At 50.1% G+C, this 19,295-nt stretch overlaps 1 protein-coding gene across 1 annotated transcript in view; it reads right to left on the bottom strand.

The window, feature by feature from the left end:
- Positions 1-2,436: 2,436 nt before the first annotated feature.
- Positions 2,437-19,295, bottom strand: part of LOC141257670 (cystatin-like) — a 34,245-nt gene continuing 17,386 nt past the window's right edge. Inside the window, exon 3 of the mRNA XM_073672505.1 lies at positions 2,437-2,636. Coding sequence (XP_073528606.1) covers positions 2,559-2,636 — 78 coding nt within the window. The 3' untranslated portion in view covers positions 2,437-2,558. The remainder of the gene's footprint in view (positions 2,637-19,295) is intronic.

Here is a 19,295-nt window from a genome sequence, read left to right as displayed (position 1 = left end):
TTCACTTTCAGCACCTACGGCACTCACTAGGCTTCTCTCAATCTCATGATATTTCCTCAGTCTATTCAGCCCCAGCAGTGGCTAAGTGTGAAGACGAATAAAAAAAATGGAGCAAGAGGGAAGTAGTGGGCCAGCAGTGGACTAAATGATGAGCTGTGGCACGGATGAGGACTGATTGAGCATAACGATTTTTTTTGTTTATTTTTTTGTTTAAAAAAATTAAGCAAAATGTTGCTCAGCAATGCGCCATTTTGCTTGATCCCAGTGAATTGAATCACAAAAAAAAAATTTAATCCAATTTGTTTGTGAAATTTGAAGAAAATTTAATTGCTTTGAATTGATTCACTCATCTTTAATCAGACCCCATTCCAGACCCCTAACAAATCAAGACCCTAGCCCAGCCCTTCAAATTAAGCTAAAATACTATCTCAAGCAAGATTCTAAAACAAATTTATATACCAGATCATAACCCAAAATTAATAAAAATCCAATCCATACCCCAAACTGGGTTCCTCTGGCCTTTGTGCCCATCGCTACTGCAACCCCTTTTCCTATCCTTCCAGAATGAAAGTTAGGCCATGATGGTGAACTTTGCTTCTTATTGCTTTATGACTTTGCATTTGTTGCAGCTAATCCACCTTTATTACTATAGTATCTGTTTCATTCCAGCATTCATGAAGTGTGGAGCAAGAGATTCACTTCTGTAAATTTATCAATGCTCTTCAACTACATTATTTGTCAGAACGACCTGATGCCAGTCCTGATAACAGAGCTACAACAATTGTGTGAATTGCTAATGGTGCTAGTAGTTTTGGCACAATGTGCATGCATTCAGTCACAACATCTAGAGTGGATTTCCTTCCTACAATGAACTGTTGTGTAAAATGGTATAATTGTGTGTAAAACACACAATTAACACAATGTAACAGTTGTGTAAAACTGTTAAATTGGATAATTATTTACTGTACTAAGCCAGGAACAAAAGTAGACTTTACACTCTACAGGAGAGAGTAGACCCCACTGACCATAAAAGCTTACACACTGCAGGTCATCCGAAGTAAGAAAAAATGATGCAGACAGTAAGTTAAAATAGAGGGTAGGGAATTTTGAATTTATGTATGTTAGAAAAGTGTTTGGATTATTAAATTAGATTAGATAGACATATGGTATGAAATTCACTTAGTTTTGAACACCTTTAACCCCTTACCGGCATCCGCCATTTATGTACTGCGCAAGTTGGTAGCCAGAGTATGGAGCAGGCTCACAAGGTGAACTCAACATGTTACCGGCAGATAATGGCTGTGTGTAACAGCCAGGACCTGCCTCTAACAGTTGCATTAACAGTGCGGTGGCATTGAGGCATGTCATTCTATGTGACCATCCTATGCGTGGCACCGATGCGTTGCTATGACAGATTTACCACTGCTCTTTATGCCACTGTGGTAGAAATCTTGGAAGCAGAAAGACCAGGCTTCGGTCTTGGAGGAGGAAGCAGTGGGAGTCAAAAAAGGGCTCATACGGTGACTATATATAACCAATGGGTAGTCATTTTTCAGTGCCAGAGTGGAAGCTTGCTGTAAAATTGTAGGTTTTCTTACTTGTTTTTTTTAAGGTGAACATAGTTGCAGAAGCTTAGAAAAAAGGAACGGTCCAGTAAAAAGAATAGTTCTATGAAGGGGAATGCAAGGCTTCCAAGAGGTAGACTGACTCCAAACTTCAGCAACCAGTAGAGAGAGCAGAAGGAGAAAGCTGAGCTCTAGTAGGCTCTAAAAACAGGGACTTAATGGATCCTGGAACATATGGGTGAATAAAATCCCTGTTTTGGAGCTTGCTAGAGCACTCTTTTCTTCTACTGCTGTATCTAAGCCTGTATTCACACATCAATATTTCACGGTCCATATCTAGAGATAAAGGGAGACCCTCAGTAAGGCCATGGCCAGTATTTGGTCAGTATTTGACATCAGTATTTGTAAGCCAAAACCAAGAGTGGGTGATAAATACAGAAGTGGTGACGTGTTTTATTATACTTTTCCTCTGATTGTTACACTTCTGATTTTGGCTTACAAATACTAATGCGAAATACTGACCAAATACTGAACGTGTGACATTGGCTTTAGGTAGAATATTGCTGTATGAGTATGGACAATAAAAAACTGATGTGTGAATGCAGGCTAATAGTTACAGGAACTATACCACTTTTCCCTGTGACTTATGGACAAAGGCATGTCATCATTGAGCCATAGTTTGAAACTGGGGAAAGCTTAAATATATTTATCATCATTTTAGAATTCACTTCTGGTTTTGGCTATATGAGGGCGGTCAGGACTTTCAAGAACAAGAAATGATGGGACTTGTTTTTTTACCACAATATCTGGAGACCCACACATTACTAACATAATTTCTTGGAATCAATTCAGGTAGATTACAACACAAAAGAACATATTACATTTTTAATAGAGAGAACACTCTACAAGGGCTTCGGCATGCAATATTATTGAAATTATTTGTAATTTTTCCAAAAAAATTATAAGATGGAATTAGCAGGAAAGATCTTGCTATTAGTTCTTGCTGCAATAACCTTTTCTCAGCTCCCTTTGATTCATCCATGGAACAACAACAACTTCAAAAAAGCATCTCTGTTAAAAAAATAAAATAAAAGGAAAAGTTAAAAACATTGCACCAATTAAAATTAACATTTTTAGCATCTTAATATACCATTTGAAAATTGGTGCAAGGCAATACAATCTGTAACATACCCAATAACCTATTTTGACCTGGGCCAACAGATGTCCTGTATATTTGTTTTCTGGTTTGACCATGCCTCGTTTTCTGACTACTCTTGTGTCTTCTGATTTTGTACCTTTACTAGTGTTGAGCCACCCCCGTAGTGTTCGAGTTCGGTTCGGTTCGTCGAACACCCGTGTGTTCGCCGAACTGTTCGTCGAACTGTTCGTCGAACACCTTCGAACACCGTTAAAACCAATGGCAGGCAAACAAAAACACATAGAAACACATAGAAAACACCTTCAAAGGTGTCCAAAAGCTGACAAACTGCTCAGAAGACACAACTAACACATGGAAAAGTGACAAGTACATATAGTCATGCGAAAAGAAAAGAGGTGGAGGAGTAAAAGGAGGGGGAGACACAGATATAGGCATGTCATGCCCTTCTAAAATCCAAAAAGTGAGAAGCCGAGACGGCCAGTCCGCTCCTGCCCGTGCCACCTCCGTGTCGCCGGGTTTGTGCCAGAGCCGCGGTGAACCCTGACGGCCAGCCCCCCTCTCCCAATACTGGTGCCTGTCCGCTGGTGGGTCGAGAGAGCCCCCCTGTGGTGGAGACAGCTCTAAGCTTTTTAATTTAAATTGTCCCTCTAATTTGAATGAATACACTTTAAATCCATTTACAAGGATCTATTGGAGGGCAAGTCTCATGCCAGCAGCCGCGTAATTCCAGCTCCAGTAGCGTCCACTAAAGCTGCTGCAGTTAAAAAGCTTTTATAAGGATCGAGCTCGGCTGTCCACCGCAAGGCATCCTACTGCCAGTCCCAGCCCCTATGCCTTGGGGTGCCTCCTGATGCTCTTCACTGAGTATCCCGTGGTCCCGAAGCATTTCCTTTGAAAAAATTAAGTGTCCAAACTACAGGTGGTGTAGCTTGCTTAACAGCCGGGATAATCCGCTGACTAGCAGACACTGCTACTAGGCACAAAGTATTTCCTGGGCTAGATGCAGTTAAAAATTTGTAAGTAGATACTCTCGTTGGATGCTGAGAAATCATTCCATAGAGTCTCCTGGCACGCCATATATGATTCTCTTAAAAAGCTTGGGGTAGGGGTCTAGGGGACCCTTTTATAGCCAAAATCACGGCCCTGTATCACAATACGTCACCTAGGCTGAAGATAAATGGAACTGTAGCACCGAGGGCTCGGTTGCTACAGACGTATTGCACCTCACCCAGAGGTGTGATATCTCACTCTCAGATAAGGATGGAGTGTGGATCAGGACCCGACACCTGCATGCATTACACCACATTGCCGTGGGGCAGGGCGACCAATATGCCCCTGAGATGGGCACGACAGTCCCTGTCCCTGGCTGGAGTGGGGGGAGGGAACACTGAGGAAGGGGAACCCTGCAGTGCAGGAGCAGGGAGGAAGCAGTTCCTGGGTGCATTGAGAAGGGAGTATAAAAGGTGGGCACCATCTTAGTTCAGTGCAGAGAAGTCTGAGCAGAAGTGGCAGGGAGCAGGGGCTCTGCATGAGCTCTGCTCCGGAGGCGGGCCTAGTAACAGAGGCCCAGGCCTGCAAGAGGGAGAAGGAAGGAAGAGGAGCGGAGAAGGCTCCAGGAACGAGGAATGAAGGGATCCCAGGGGTGCGGACGGGCGAGTCGCCACCGCACGCCCGAATCCACCTGCGTGGAGGGGTCAGGCCAAAGGGGGAGACCGGTCCCCGAACTAGTGGAGGCAGGAAACGACCCTCAGCTAGAAACCGGAGGCTCTGACATTTTATGTGGCGCAGCCCCTTGCTCCACCCGCTAGGAAGGCACCACATAGGGTCAGGGAAACTGGCGCCAAGTTTACCAAGAGGAGGCCCGAGGCAGCCGGACAGAAGTGTTGGTAAGAAAGGCCAGACAAAGGACACACAAAGTGGGTCCTGTGAAGCGCTCCAAAGTTATCTGGGAGTTGTCTGAGCCCCTCACCTGGTGAGCACAGTACGACGTGGGCAGCCGTTACCTGCAGACGTGGTCTGGATAATAAGAACTGTGAGTAAAGGCCCTGAACTGCATCACTGACTCCGTGTTGTTACTGCTGCTGCCCTGCACCATCACCCCCATCCTCCGCATACACTGCCCTGAGGCTATACTCCTCCCGTGGGGAGTTATGCTACGCTCTGCTGCACCCACAACACCAGCCTTAGCGGTCTGCCCTGTAGCGGCGGTTCACTCTGACCGCAATCCACGGGTGGCGTAGTCGGACATTTAAACATCAAAACCACATAAATAGTTCCGCCACTGGTTTGACCGCCCTGAGCCACGGAACCGGATCGCCGCCACGAAGACTACAACCACCAGCATCCACCAAAAAGGGTCCGGCTCCGGGTGTCCCAAGGCCCAGGGGGTGCGTCAGAACATTTTCATCACCTTTCACAATCACCAATGGGACAAGGCAGGGATGTCCTCTGTCCCCTCTCTTATACATCCTAGTGACGGAGCACCTGCTCTCATCAATTCGCCATAACCCCAATATTAGGTGGATTGAGGTGGGAGGCACCGAGTACAAGTGCTCTCTATTTGCTGATGATGTCCTAGTATATATCACTCAATCACATATATCCATCCCTGCTGTTATGGCTGAAATAGATCACTTTGTTACATGGTAAAATTTTAAAATCAATGCAGCGAAGTCTGAGGCCCTCGATGTCTCCCTCCCTAAATCCATATAGGATTCCATCCAGTCCAACTTTCCCTTTGCCTGGCCCTCACAGGGTATCAAATACTTAGGAATTCCTATTCATAGAGACCTCTCCCATCTATGTTATCTTAATTTTGGGCCCTTTATTGAACAATTCCATACAGACCACGGTTGGCAAGTTAGAACTGTAAGATTCACTACGTGAACCACTGGTGTTTTGTGGAAAAGCACATGTACACCGCGTTCCAAATTATTATGCAAAAAGTGTTTAGGAGTGATAAGGGAAGAATTTGTTTGTTTGTCAGTTAAACTCATTGATGGTGATGTGTGTCAGGGCTCTTTATATCACTGTAAGCAATTGCAGACACCTGTGCTAATTAGTTTGGCAGGTGTGTCCAATGAAAGGCAAGACTACTTAAGAAGGCTCTCTCACATTATTAAGCAGCCTACATTTTCTGCCAAAATGGGAAAGAAAAAGGATGTGTCGGCTGCTGAGAAGCAACAAATTGTGGAGTGTTTAGGTCAAGGCATGACTACAATCAACATTGTGCGATGATCAGGATGAAGTGTCTGGGCAATCAAGAAGTATGTAGCTGATTCACAGTACACACGTGTGCGTGCTGATAAGGGCAAATTGAGGACTCTTTCCTACAGGCAATTACGTCAGGTTGAAAGAGCAGCGGCAAAAAAGCCTTGTCATAGCAGCAGACAAGTTTTTGAAGCTGCTTGTGCCTCCAACGTCCCCCGAACAACAAGATGCAGGGTCCTTCAGAGGTTTGCAGCTGTGCATACGCCATCCTGTCGACCTCCTCTATCCACTTCACACAAGCAGAAACGGCTCCAGTGGGCCAAACATTACATGAAGACTGATTTCAAAACTGTTTTGTTCACGGATGAGTGCCGTGCAGCGCTCGATGGTCCAGATGAATGGAGTGGAGGATGGCTGGTTGATGGACACCCCACGCAAACACAGCTACAGCGCCAACAAGGAGGAGGTGGAGTAATGTTTTGGGCTGGAATCATGGGGAGAGAGATTGTCGGCCCCTTTAGGATCCCTGAAGGCGCTAAAGATGAACTCCATAATGTATGTGGATTTTCTCAAACAGCACTTCCTGCCATGGTTCAAGAAGAAGAACCGTGTATTTCACAGCAAGATCATTTTTCTGCATGATAATGCACCATCTCATGCTGCACATAAAACATCTGCATCTCTGGCTGATATGGGCATAAAAGGGGACAAACTTATGGTGTGACCCCCATGCTCCCCTGACCTCTACCCCATTCAGAACCTTTGGAGCATCATTAAAAGGAGTGTCTATGATGGCGGGAGGCAGTTCACATCTAAGCAACAGCTCTGGGAGGGTATTCTGTCCTCATGCAAAACAATTGAAGCAGAAACCATCCAAAACCTGACAAATTCAATGGACGAGAGAGTTCAGAAGCTCCTTTCGAACAAGGGGTCCTATGTGAAAATGTAACATCACCTAGAATAAAGTTTTGAGTTGAAAACTGTTTGATTTCAGTTTCTAACAACCTGCTAATGCTTATAATTTCAAAAATGACCATTTTTTTGGTCTTTATTAAAATGAAAAGGTTGATCGAAAAGTTTGGGGGATCTAAGAGTGTGGCAACCCAGTAGTCATGATTACTTCGAATTCTGACAATATGAGGGTCATGCTGCAGGTAGTGCAGCAAGAAGGCACTTATGTGTCTTGCGCATCTCGGAGCCCCAAAATTATTTTCCGGGCTAGATGCAGCTAAAAATTATTTTTAATTTTAAATCTGGTGAAGCTTATTATAGATGGCCTAATAGGATCAGTGCTGCACACTGCTACAAAGCCCAAATTATTTTCCAGTCAAGATACAGATAAACATGATTAGTAATTTGAAAGCTTAAAACGGTTGGTAGGGTGATTTTAACCAATCATCAAGCTTTTACTCTCCCCAGGATGACACAGGGGTAGAAAAGTCGTTTCGGATCCATGATTTGTTCATCTTTATGAACGTGAGTCTGTCTACATTATCAGTGGAGAGCCGCGTGCGCTTATCTGTCAGCACACCACCAGCAGCGCTGAACACACGTTCAGACAGAACGCTGGCTGCGGGGCATGACAAGATCTCCAAGGCGTAAGTGGCTAGCTCCGGCCATTTATCCAGATTGGAAGCCCAAAAAGAGCAAGGGTCCAGTGACACAGTCGTGGCTTCAATGTTTACTTGGAGATACTCCTGTACCATCGTCTCTAGGCGTTGACTATGTGTCAGACTTCTTGTCTCCTGTGGCCTTGCAAAGGATGGGCTAAAAAAGTGGTGAAATGATTCCGCAAAATTGATGTTACCAGCAGATACTGTGGTTCTGTTACGGTTTGAGTGCTGAACACTTGACGGTCCCACGGTTGGCAAGTTGGAACTGTGAGATTCACTACGTGCACCACTGGTATTTTGTGGAAAAGCACATGTAAGATTCTGCAACAGTCTCTGCTGATACTCCTGCATGCGTGCATCCCTTTCTATGGCAGGAATAATTTCTGCAAATTTACTTTTGTACCGGGGATCTAACAGTGTGGCAACCCAGTAGTCAGGATTATTTCTAATTCTCACAATTCGAGGGTCATGTTGCAGGCAGTGCAGCAAGAAGGCACTCATGTGTGTTGCGCATCCAGGAGCACCAAGTCCCTGTTGTGTTGGTGGCGAGGTAGCAATCATGCTTCCTTCCTCTGTCCTCTCCCCCCAACCTCGCACAACAGAAATGTGATCAAGGTCTCCCTCATCTGATGAGTCTTCCATCAGTTCGTCCTCCACTTCTTCCTGGGCTCCTGCACCTTCCTCACTAGTTTGGCTGCTACCATGCGCCCTGGTAAAATCATCTCCCCCACCCTCACATGCCTGCCGCCTTGGTGCTGCCGACCGTCTGGACCTTGCAGATGTTAGCCCTTCCGCATACAACTCCTCCTCCTCTACTTCCTCCACCTCCTCTTGTGCCACCACCTGACTCCGAATTCTGTTTAACATGTGCTCCAGCATGTAAATCACCGGAATAGTCATGCTGATAATGGCATCGTCAGCACTAAACATCTTCGTCGCCATTTCAAAACTGTGCAGAAGGGTGCATAGGTCCCTGATCTGAGACCACTCCTCCAGCGTGATTTGCCCCACCTCTGAATCTCGTTGGCCCAGGCTATACGTCAGAACGTATTGCACCAGGGCTTGTCGGTGCTGCCACAGTCGCTGCAACATGTGCAGAGTTGAATTCCACCGGGTAGGCACATCGCATTTTAGCCGGTGAAGTGGCAGGCCCAACGACTTCTGTAGAGATGTAAGTCGCTGAGCTGCGGGATGCGAACAGCGGAAGTGAGCACACAGCGACCGTGCCCTCTGCAGAAGGCCATCTAGTCTGGGATAGTGGGCTAAAAATTGCTGGACAACCAGGTTCAACACGTGAGCCATACAAGGCACGTGTGTGACATTGCCCCGGCGAAGGGCCGCACCCAGGTTTGCAGCATTGTCGCACACGGCCTTCCCTGGTTTCAGGTCCAGTGGAGACAACCATTCATGAAATTGGTTCTCCAGAGCTGACCACAACTCCTCAGCTGTGTGACTCACATTTCCCAGACATTTCAATGTAAAAACCGCCTGATGACGTTGAGCCCTACTGCCAGCATAGTAAGGAGGTGTGCAGGATCCCTTCTGCGCAGTTAGAAAGCTTGTGGCATGACCAGACAGGCTTTGGGTGCAGGTGGAAGACCGAGAGGAGGTTGAGGAGGCAGAAGCAGTGGAGGAACTTTGACATAAAGAGGATTGACGCACAACTCGTGGGGACGGCAAGACTTGGACAGCAGCCCCTTGTCCTGCTGTCACCATAGTTACCCAGTGCCCAGTCAGCGACATGTAACGCCCCTGTCCATGCCTACTCGTCCAAGTGTCTGTGGTGAAATGCACCCTGTCACACACAGAGTTTCTCAAAGAAGCGGTGATGTTGTGTGCGACATGCTGGTGGAGCGCAGGCACACCTTTCTTTGAGAAGTAGTGCCGACTGGGCATCTGGTACTGGGGCACTGCGACGGACATAAGGTCTTGAAAATCCTCTGTGTCCACCAGGCGGAAAGGCAGCATTTCTGTAGCCAAGAGCTTGCAGATGGTGAAATTCAACCTCTTAGCTTTCTCATGGCTAGGAGGAAATGGTCTTTTACTTGTCCACATCTGAGGGACCGAGGGCTGGCTATTGTGCTTAGACGGGGTTGATAAGGGTGTCCCCGGCAAACTGCCGGTCTGTGAGGAAGATGTGTGACACCCCAGGGGTCTGGTTGCCACAGTGATAGAGATATTACGTCTGAGAGCAGGTGGGAGGTCTCTTGGTCAGGGATCCTATGCATGCCACACCTCCTGCCCAGTCCTGGGAGGGGAAGAACTTCCCCTATATAAACCTAGGGCTGAGGCAGGGTTAGTGAGTAGAGAAGAAGTAGAGACAGAGAAAAGAAGCAAATATAGGAACAGAACATCAGGAGCTCTGTGGGAGCAGTGTTACAAGGAGTCAGGGGCTGGCAGCTGCAGAGCTCGCCCTGACTGAGAAGATTTCTTACCGGACCCGGAGTCCGAGGCTGTGGGGACTAACTCCTACCCAGCAGCAGAATCCGTCAGGCAGGGGATTCCAGGTCCTCTGGCCAAGAAACCCGAAGGCACGGTCACACGCATGGGACCAGCACCGCCGTCGTGGAGCGGAAGCTACTAGAAGGCCCCGAGTCACCGGCCATACGGGTGAGCACCACACGGTACACTGAGGGACGTGGGCTACTTATACCCGCCTCTAGCAAGGTAGCCAGAAGAGTACAGTTAGTTTGAGAGGCCTACAACTCCGCCTGGCCAGGGGAGATCCCATCTGCTCAAGGACTGACCAGGCCCCAATCGCTAGCCAGTACTCGGGGAGGGTCTATCTTTGTCACCAGTAAAGACCCTGAACTACACCGTACCGTCTCCGAGTGGTTCCTGCTACCCCCATCATCCACGTCGGCTGCCCTGAGGCCATACCCCTCCCGTTGGGGTTTATACTATCACGCTGCACAATCCTACCACCGGCCTCAGCGGTCTGCCCTGCAGCAGCAGCTCCTTAGCTGTACTCAACGGGTGGCGTAGTCGTCCAACATCTACCGCTGATACATCGCCGCTCAGTTTGACTCCCTGGGCACGGACCGGGTCACCGCCACGAGACTACAACCCTCAACAGATCCGGCTCCGGGTAAGCTCCCGCGTGCGCAACGCAGCGCGACACAGGCCCAGGGGCGCGTCAACTTTTGGCGTAGTCGGCAGGATTTTGTGCCCGCAACCACCGGGTACTGCGTGCCTGAAAAAGACTGTTCAAACTTACCTGTGGTGAAGATTCCCGCCATCCGGCGCCATCTTCAGCCTTCTTCCCGCCATCGGTGAAGATTCCCGCCATCCGGCGCCATTTTCAGCCTTCTTCCCGCCTTCCGTGGAGTTTTCCCGCCGTTGGACGCCATCTTGAAGACGTCGCGCGGGAAGAAGAGGGGCGTGGACTCCGAAAGCGCGCGAGAACTGAAGCCCCGCTTCACGTCCGGACGTCGCGTAAGGTCCTGGAAGGAGCCCAGCAGACGCCGACGTCACAGGAGCGCGACGGAAGGTCCTCAACCCTGACGATCTACTGCGGAGCCGCGGCCTATGGAAGAGGATCATCGCAAGGTAGGCCACGGTCCACTAGGGGGGAGGAGGATGTCGGATACGGAGGAGAGCTTCACTGCCTCAACCCCCGCCAGCGCCACCGCTGCTGCAGTCATGCCTTTCACCATGCCCTATATCCCGGAAGCGGCCTGGCTACCCCAGTACTCAGGGGAGTCACATACCCTGCATGACTTTAGAGAAAAGCTGGATAGCCTCTTCCAGGTGTACCCCCTCACAGAAGAGCAAAAAGTGAGCATCCTGGTGGCCCAATTAACTGGGGCAGCCCGAAGGGAGGTAAAGTCCTGGCCACCTGGGGGGAGGACTGTCGCAGGGATACTAACCCGGCTGAGGGACACCTTTGATACCCGCACCTCAGCCGAGATCAAGCTTAGATTCTACGGGTGCAAGCAGCGAGCATACGAGAGTATAAGGGACTATGCCCTGAACCTACAAGAGGCCCTGAGAGCCATTAAGCAGACCGACCCTGACGGCGTGGGAGACGAGGACAGGCTGTTGACTGAACAATTTATAGAGGGTTTATATTGCAATGCCCACCGAACCCAGTTGCGGGCAATGGCCTTACAGGACCCTCATCTGGGATTTGCACAGTTCAAGGACAGAGCCATCCGGGTGCTCCGAGAACCGGCACCAGGTGGCGTTGTGACCCACAGACGCCCCACTACCACTTACCACCAGGAGGCGGCACCCTTGTCGGCAGGGCCTGTGGGAGCTGATGCGCAGGCTTTGAACAATGACCCGGCTCCAGACCTGCACCATCAGGTCCAAGAGCTAGCTAAAAGCGTTGCTGCGCTAACCCGAACTGTGCAGTCTTTACAGGTTTCCACTCCAGGGAAGATCCAGCTGGCATCCGGACCGGAGGACATCCCGTGGCGTCGACCAAGGAGGACCCCACCGGCCAGAGGGAGACCCAGCGACCGATACAACGAGGACGGACGACCCATCTGCCGCCGCTGCAATCAACCCGGACATATGGCAAGGTACTGTCCTTTAAACTGGCACAACCTGGGGTAGAGGGCCAACCCCCAGGAAAAAGATCACCAGGCCCATTGAACTGGCGCTACAAATATGTGGGAGGACGTCCAGTCTTACCCGTGGTGCTGGATGGCATTCCTATGAGTGCCCTACTGGACACCGGGTCACAGGTCACCACCATCCCGTACGTGCTCTTCAAGCAGTACTGGAATGACTCGGATATCACCCGCTACCCTGACGACGACTTGAGTATCATCGCCAGCAATGGTCAGCCCGTGCCACAGATTGGATTTAAAGAGGTGACCATTAAAATCGGTAGAGTCGAACTGGCAGCACAGGGACTGATCATTGTAGACATTGACAAACACGAGAGTCACCCAAAGATAACTCTAGGAACTAATGTAATTGAAAATTGTCTTGCATAGGTGATTTTCCTTTTACAGCAGGTTGCCAAGAACGCCAGCTCCGGCGAGCAGCGAGTGCTCCAAAAAGAGATCCGGGCACTGATGCGACGGCAACAGGTGGAACTCTCCGGCGGTGAGATTGGTAGCGTGAGAATGTGTGACCCTTTCCCTATTGCCATGCCCCCAAAAAGTGAAATGATGATTTGGTGCCGGGCAGCTATTGGTCTGAGAGGTAGAGATTACCAGGCAATGGTAGAACCAGTTTACTCAGACAGTAGGCCCACCATCTTGACAGCACGGGGGGTGGTTAATGTACGCCATGGGAGGGTGCCCGTTCGCATAATCAATATCGGGAAGAGGGAAGTGTACCTGCCCCGGTATGCCACGCTAGCCAAATTATATACCATTAACCAAAATGCTATACAATCTGTGGAACCCTTGCCTCCATCTCACCCGGAGGAAGGTAACGGCTCTAAGAAAACAATGGAGGACTGGTGTCAGCAACTACATTTGGGTACTGACTCCACTCCCTCACACCAGAAACAGGGAGTCTATCGGGTGGTTCAAGAGTACGAGAGAGTGTTTAGTAAACACCCATTAGACTTCGGGCGAGTCAAGGGGGTAGAACACCACATCCCCACGGGAGACCATCCTCCCATAAAAGAGAGGTATCGACCCGTACCCCCTGCACACTACCAACACGCCAAGGGGATGCTTAGAGACATGAAGGAGGCTGGGGTGATCAGGGATAGCTGTAGCCCCTGGGCAGCTCCACTAGTCTTAGTCAAAAAGAAAGACAACACCATGAGGATGTGTGTAGATTACCGGAAAATCAACCGTATCACACACAAGGATGCGTACCCCTTACCAAGGATAGAGGAGTCTTTGGCTGCTTTAAGATCTGCTAACTTCTTCTCTACCTTGGATCTCACTAGTGGGTACTGGCAGGTTCCTGTAGCAGAGGCGGACCGGGAGAAGACCGCATTCACCACCCCGATGGGACTTAGCGAGTTTACCTGTATGCCGTTCGGACTCTGCAACGCACCAGGAACCTTCCAACGATTAATGGAGTGCTGTCTGGGCCACAGAAACTTCGAGACGGTCCTGTTGTACCTGGACGATGTCATCGTATATTCTAAGACTTATGAGGACCACCTGAAACACCTGGCGGAAGTGTTCGAAGCTCTGGCAAGCTACGGCCTAAAGGTGAAACCCTCCAAGTGTCACCTCCTGAAACCAAAGGTGCAGTACCTGGGACACGTGGTGAGCGCTGACGGAGTGGCTCCCGACCCTGATAAGATCACCGCAATTAAGGAATGGCCAAGTCCCTCCAGTGTAAAGGAAGTGCGGCAGTTCCTCGGGTTGGTAGGCTACTACCGCAGGTTCATCCCCGGTTTCACCAAAAAGGCAGCTCCTATGCAGGACCTCCTGATAGGCCAGTCCCGGAAGGCCAAGAACTAGAAGCCGCCCTTCAGATGGGAGAAGTTGGAAGAAGAGTCCTTCCGCCAGCTGAAGATGGCCCTCACGGGGGATGAAATCCTGGCGTACCCGGATTACAGCCAGCCCTTTATCCTCTACACCGACGCAAGTAACATCGGGCTAGGAGCCGTGCTGTCCCAGATCCAGCAGGGGAAAGAGCGAGTAATCGCTTACGCCAGCCGAAAACTGCGACCCACCGAAAGAAACCCTGAGAATTACAGCTCATTTAAGCTAGAGTTCCTGGCAGTGGTGTGGGCAGTCACCGAACGCTTTAAGCACTACCTCGCTTCTTCCCGGTTCGTCGTGTACACGGATAACAACCCGTTGACACACCTGGACACGGCAAGACTCGGTGCCCTAGAGCAGAGATGGATGGCCCGCCTGTCCAACTACGAGTTCACCATCAAATACCGGGCAGGACGCTCCAATACCAACGCGGACGCCCTGTCCAGGATGCCAAACCTACCGGACGTAGGAGAAGATCCAGAGGGACTGGAAGAAGTCGAACTCCCCGCGTTTCACCGTCATGGGACTATCCAGTATTCCCATCGGGTAAGGAGTAAGCAAGGCGCTACGCTTAACCCCTTACCTCACTACAACTGGGCGGAAATGCAAGACAGTGACCCTGCCGTCCGGCTGGTGAAGGAGATGCTGACTCGGCCAGAGGCTCGCCTTGACCCAGACGCTCCGGAGGAAGCCAAGCAACTGTGGGCAGAAAAGAGTAGACTGTTCCTTTACAAGGGGAAGTTGTGCCGCAGGATGGTTAACTCCCGGACGCATGAACTAATCTGGCAAGTAGTGGTGCCACGACGAGATGCAGCCATGGTGATGGAGGCATACCACGATGGAGCTGGGCATTTCGGATGGAAGAAGCTGGAGTTCCTGCTGCGCGGGCGGTTCCATTGGGTAGGCATGAGGGGAACCATCGAGAGGTGGTGCAGAGACTGTGGCCCGTGCAACCTGAGGAGGAAGGACCGTGCCAGCCAGAAGACTCCCCTGCAGTCCATCGTCACCCGGCAGCCGTTGGAACTGGTAGCCTTGGATCATGTAAAACTGACCCCAAGCAGAAGTGGCTTCGTCTACGCACTAACCATCGTGGATCACTACTCCCGGTTCTTGGTTGTCGTCCCCGTCAAGGACTTAACAGCTCGAACAGCAGCTAGAGCCTTCCAGCAGCATTTCTGCCATCCACACGGGTACCCGGACCAAGTGTTGACAGACCAGGGACCTGCCTTTGAAGCGGAGGTCTTCCAAGAATTCTGCACTCTGTATGGCTGCCGGAAGATAAGGACGACACCCTATCATCCGCAAACTAATGGACTTTGTGAGAAAATAAACCAGGTGGTGATAGATCTTCTGAAAACATTGCCCCTGGAAGAACGCAGTCTGTGGCCTGAGAGGCTGCCCGACCTAGTGGACCTATACAACCACATCCCGGTAGGTTCCACCAACTGTACCCCGGCTTACCTGATGAGGGCAAGACCTGGGAAGCTACCTGTTGACCTGGAGATGGGAGTCCTGACACCCGAGGACACTTCACCAGAAGCAGACTGGGACACAGAGAGGCAGCAGCAGTACCGGAAAGTACAGGAGAGCGTGGAGCGAAGTCTCTGTCAAGCTAGGGAAAGACAAGAGAAAACTTACAACCAGTGTGCTCCCGCTGTTCCCCTGGTACCCGGAGAGCAGGTCTTGAAGAGGAAAAGGCGGCTCCACAAGTTGGACGACCAGTGGGAGAAGGACCCGTACATCGTACTGCCCTCAAGCCATGACAACCCAAAGGTCTGTACCATCAGTAAAGACGGAGGGGAAACCACAACCATTGTATCCCGGGATCACCTGAAGAAGTGTCCCGAACAGCTATGGAACCCTGAAGAGGAACAAGAAGACCCTCGACCCGTAGAGGAAAGGGAAGATATGGTTAGTACTGTGCTCGGAGACTTCCCTCGGTCTTGGACTCAAGTCAATGGCGCAGTTGTGGTACCCGTACTCACCTTCCTCCAACCAGCATCCCAAGCACCTACGGAGCAACAGCTAAAGCTGGAAGAACAGCCGGTCCAGGAGGCAGAAGACCCCACACCAGCAGACCAGGAGGATCAACCCTCTGCTTATAGTGAACCTGCCATGCCTCTAGTGAGCCAAAGGGCCCGTGGACAGCTGCCCAGTTTACCCTTGACAGTTCCTACACCCTGTAGTTCGGGGCTAGACAGTCAGCTCCGTAGGTCCACTAGGGCCACTAGAGGCCAGTTACCCGCACGATGGAGGATTTGAAGTGTATAAGTTGTTTTATTTATGGTTACCTGTTTTTCTTGTTGCTTGTAAATAATTATGTGTTTCTAGTTATTTTTAGGAGTCCTTGGTGGATTTACCGGGAATCCTTGTACAATTAGTTGGAGCGTAACCCAGGATGGACTAAAAGACTGATAAGGACTCGGGGCAGGACAGACCCCTACCTGGTTACGTCTCCCTGTTTTGGTGAAATGGACACCTTTGTTTTCTTCAAAACTGCACCCGGTTGCGGACACGCCGTAACCATCTTTATGTGTTTTTCTTATTGTATTATTATTGTTTATACCTTGTTATGTTTTTTCTAAAAATATGTTTAGTCCCGGAGTACTAAAGTTCACTAGGGGGGAATGTGACACCCCAGGGGTCTGGTTGCCACAGTGATAGAGATATTACGTCTGAGAGCAGGTGGGAGGTCTCTTGGTCAGGGATCCTATGCATGCCACACCTCCTGCCCAGTCCTGGGAGGGGAAGAACTTCCCCTATATAAACCTAGGGCTGAGGCAGGGTTAGTGAGTAGAGAAGAAGTAGAGACAGAGAAAAGAAGCAAATATAGGAACAGAAGATCAGGAGCTCTGTGGGAGCAGTGTTACAAGGAGTCAGGGGCTGGCAGCTGCAGAGCTCGCCCTGACTGAGAAGATTTCTTACCGGACCCGGAGTCCGAGGCTGTGGGGACTAACTCCTACCCAGCAGCAGAATCCGTCAGGCAGGGGATTCCAGGTCCTCTGGCCAAGAAACCCGGAGGCACGGTCACACGCATGGGACCAGCACCGCCGTCGTGGAGCGGAAGCTACTAGAAGGCCCCGAGTCACCGGCCATACGGGTGAGCACCACACAGTACACTGAGGGACGTGGGCTACTTATACCCACCTCTAGCAAGGTAGCCAGAAGAGTACAGTTAGTTTGAGAGGCCTACAACTCCGCCTGGCCAGGGGAGATCCCATCTGCTCAAGGACTGACCAGGCCCCAATCGCTAGCCAGTACTCGGGGAGGGTCTATCTTTGTCACCAGTAAAGACCCTGAACTACACCGTACCGTCTCCGAGTGGTTCCTGCTACCCCCATCATCCACGTCGGCTGCCCTGAGGCCATACCCCTCCCGTTGGGGGTTATACTATCACGCTGCACAATCCTACCACCGGCCTCAGCGGTCTGCCCTGCAGCAGCAGCTCCTTAGCTGTACTCAACGGGTGGCGTAGTCGTCCAACATCTACCGCTGATACATCGCCGCTCAGTTTGACTCCCTGGGCACGGACCGGGTCACCGCCACGAGACTACAACCCTCAACAGATCCGGCTCCGGGTAAGCTCCCGCGTGCGCAACGCAGCGCGACACAGGCCCAGGGGCGCGTCAGATGCAGGCGGACATGTTAGGTTGCCTTGATCCAAAGGTGGTGCTATCGATGTCGGACAGCGCTCAAGACCAGCTGGTGTTACCACCTCCAAAGAAAATGATGACCTGCCAATCACGCTGGCTGTTGCGGGTAAAGAGGTGGCAGGTCTGCGCCCCAAAACAGGTGTGACTGCTGTCCCCCCAGTCACAGAGGATGAAGAGGCCGCGGATGCACAAGATATGGCAGACGGTGGTTGGCCCGGCCGGCTAGGCCGCATTGTAGCACACTGAGCTTCCCACTGCAACTTATGCTTCATGTCCATGTGCCGGTTCATGCATGAAGTACTCAAACTATGTATTTTTTGGCCTCTACTTAGCTTTTGCTGACAAATGTTACAGATAACACGAGTTGGGTCATCTTTATCGATCTGAAAAAATGCCCAGGCTATGCAAGGCTTAGCACCCATGCGACCTGAAGAGCCACCACGACTTGTGGTGAGAGGCAGAGTTGTGTTTGAGGATGCAGTTGTTGACGTGCTTCCAGTACTACGTCTCTGTCCAGGAAGGCCCAACCTGACCTCGTCGTCACTAGCATCTTCCTCCACCTCCTCTGCTGACCTCATCTCTTGGCTGACTGTGGGTTGACAGTAAGTGGGATCTCCGACCTCATCATCATCACCCTGTGCGTTATCACACCCGTCGTCTTCAGAGCCAACCTGTTCCTGCCCTGACAAAAAACTAAAGTTGTCGCTCCAATCAGGTATTTGAGTCTTATCATCGTCTTCCTCATTGTCTCCACCAACAGGAGTTACAGTTTGGGAATGAGGGTCTACATTATGGTCAGAACCTTCTGCGTCTGGTCCTGGATCCGACTCATAAAGATTCTGGGCATCAGTGCAGATCATTTCCTCGTCTGGATTCACAGAAGCGCTGGAGTCGACCTCTGATTCCCAGGCTATAGTATGAGTAAACAGCTCTGCAGACTCAACCATCTGTTCTACCTCATACTCAGACGGGCAGCTGGAGATTTGGGAGCTGTGAGGAAGCAAGTGCGATTTGGGTGACACCTTTGAGGACTGGAGTATTTGTGATGTTGAAGTTGATGTGGAGGAGAGCCCACTTAAAGGAGCACTTGATATCCGTTGAAGCACCTGCTGTTTTTGTGCCTCATCTGGAATTTGTAGCGATTGGCGTGGCCGTAAGAAAGGGATCTTATCACATTGTCCGCTAAAAGAAGTAGACATTTTAGTTTGGCTGGAAGATGGTCTTTCTTCTGCACCTACCCCACGGACACAACCTTTTTTCCCCTTCCCAACACGCCTATTCCCCTTTCCACCAGCAGCAGGCCTTTTTCCACTCATTTTGGTGGTTAACTAATTCACAACTCTGGAGTTGTTTGCACAAAAAAACAATGGATGGTAACCGAGCAGAGCTGAGTGGCCAAACTGTGGTATTAGGCCAAAACTATTGGCTGGGTTAGATGCAGAAAAAAATTATTTTTAATTTGCAACCTGATGGAGGTCAGTATAGATGGACTAATAGACCAAGTCCCACACACCGCTAGAAGCCCAAATATTTTTTCAGAGCTAGATGCAGAAAAAAATTATATTCAATTTGCAACCTGCTGGAGGTCAGTATAGAAGGACTAATAGAACAAGTCCCACACACTGCTAGAAGCCCAAATATTTTTTCAGAGCTAGATGCAGAAAAAAATTATTTTTAATTTGCAA

This window comes from Phyllobates terribilis, unplaced genomic scaffold (assembly GCF_046119375.1).
Source record: "Phyllobates terribilis strain yellow unplaced genomic scaffold, ASM4611937v1 Scaffold_3__8_contigs__length_932513732, whole genome shotgun sequence".
NCBI lineage: Eukaryota > Metazoa > Chordata > Amphibia > Anura > Dendrobatidae > Phyllobates > Phyllobates terribilis.
This window is presented reverse-complemented; position numbering and strand designations above follow the sequence as displayed.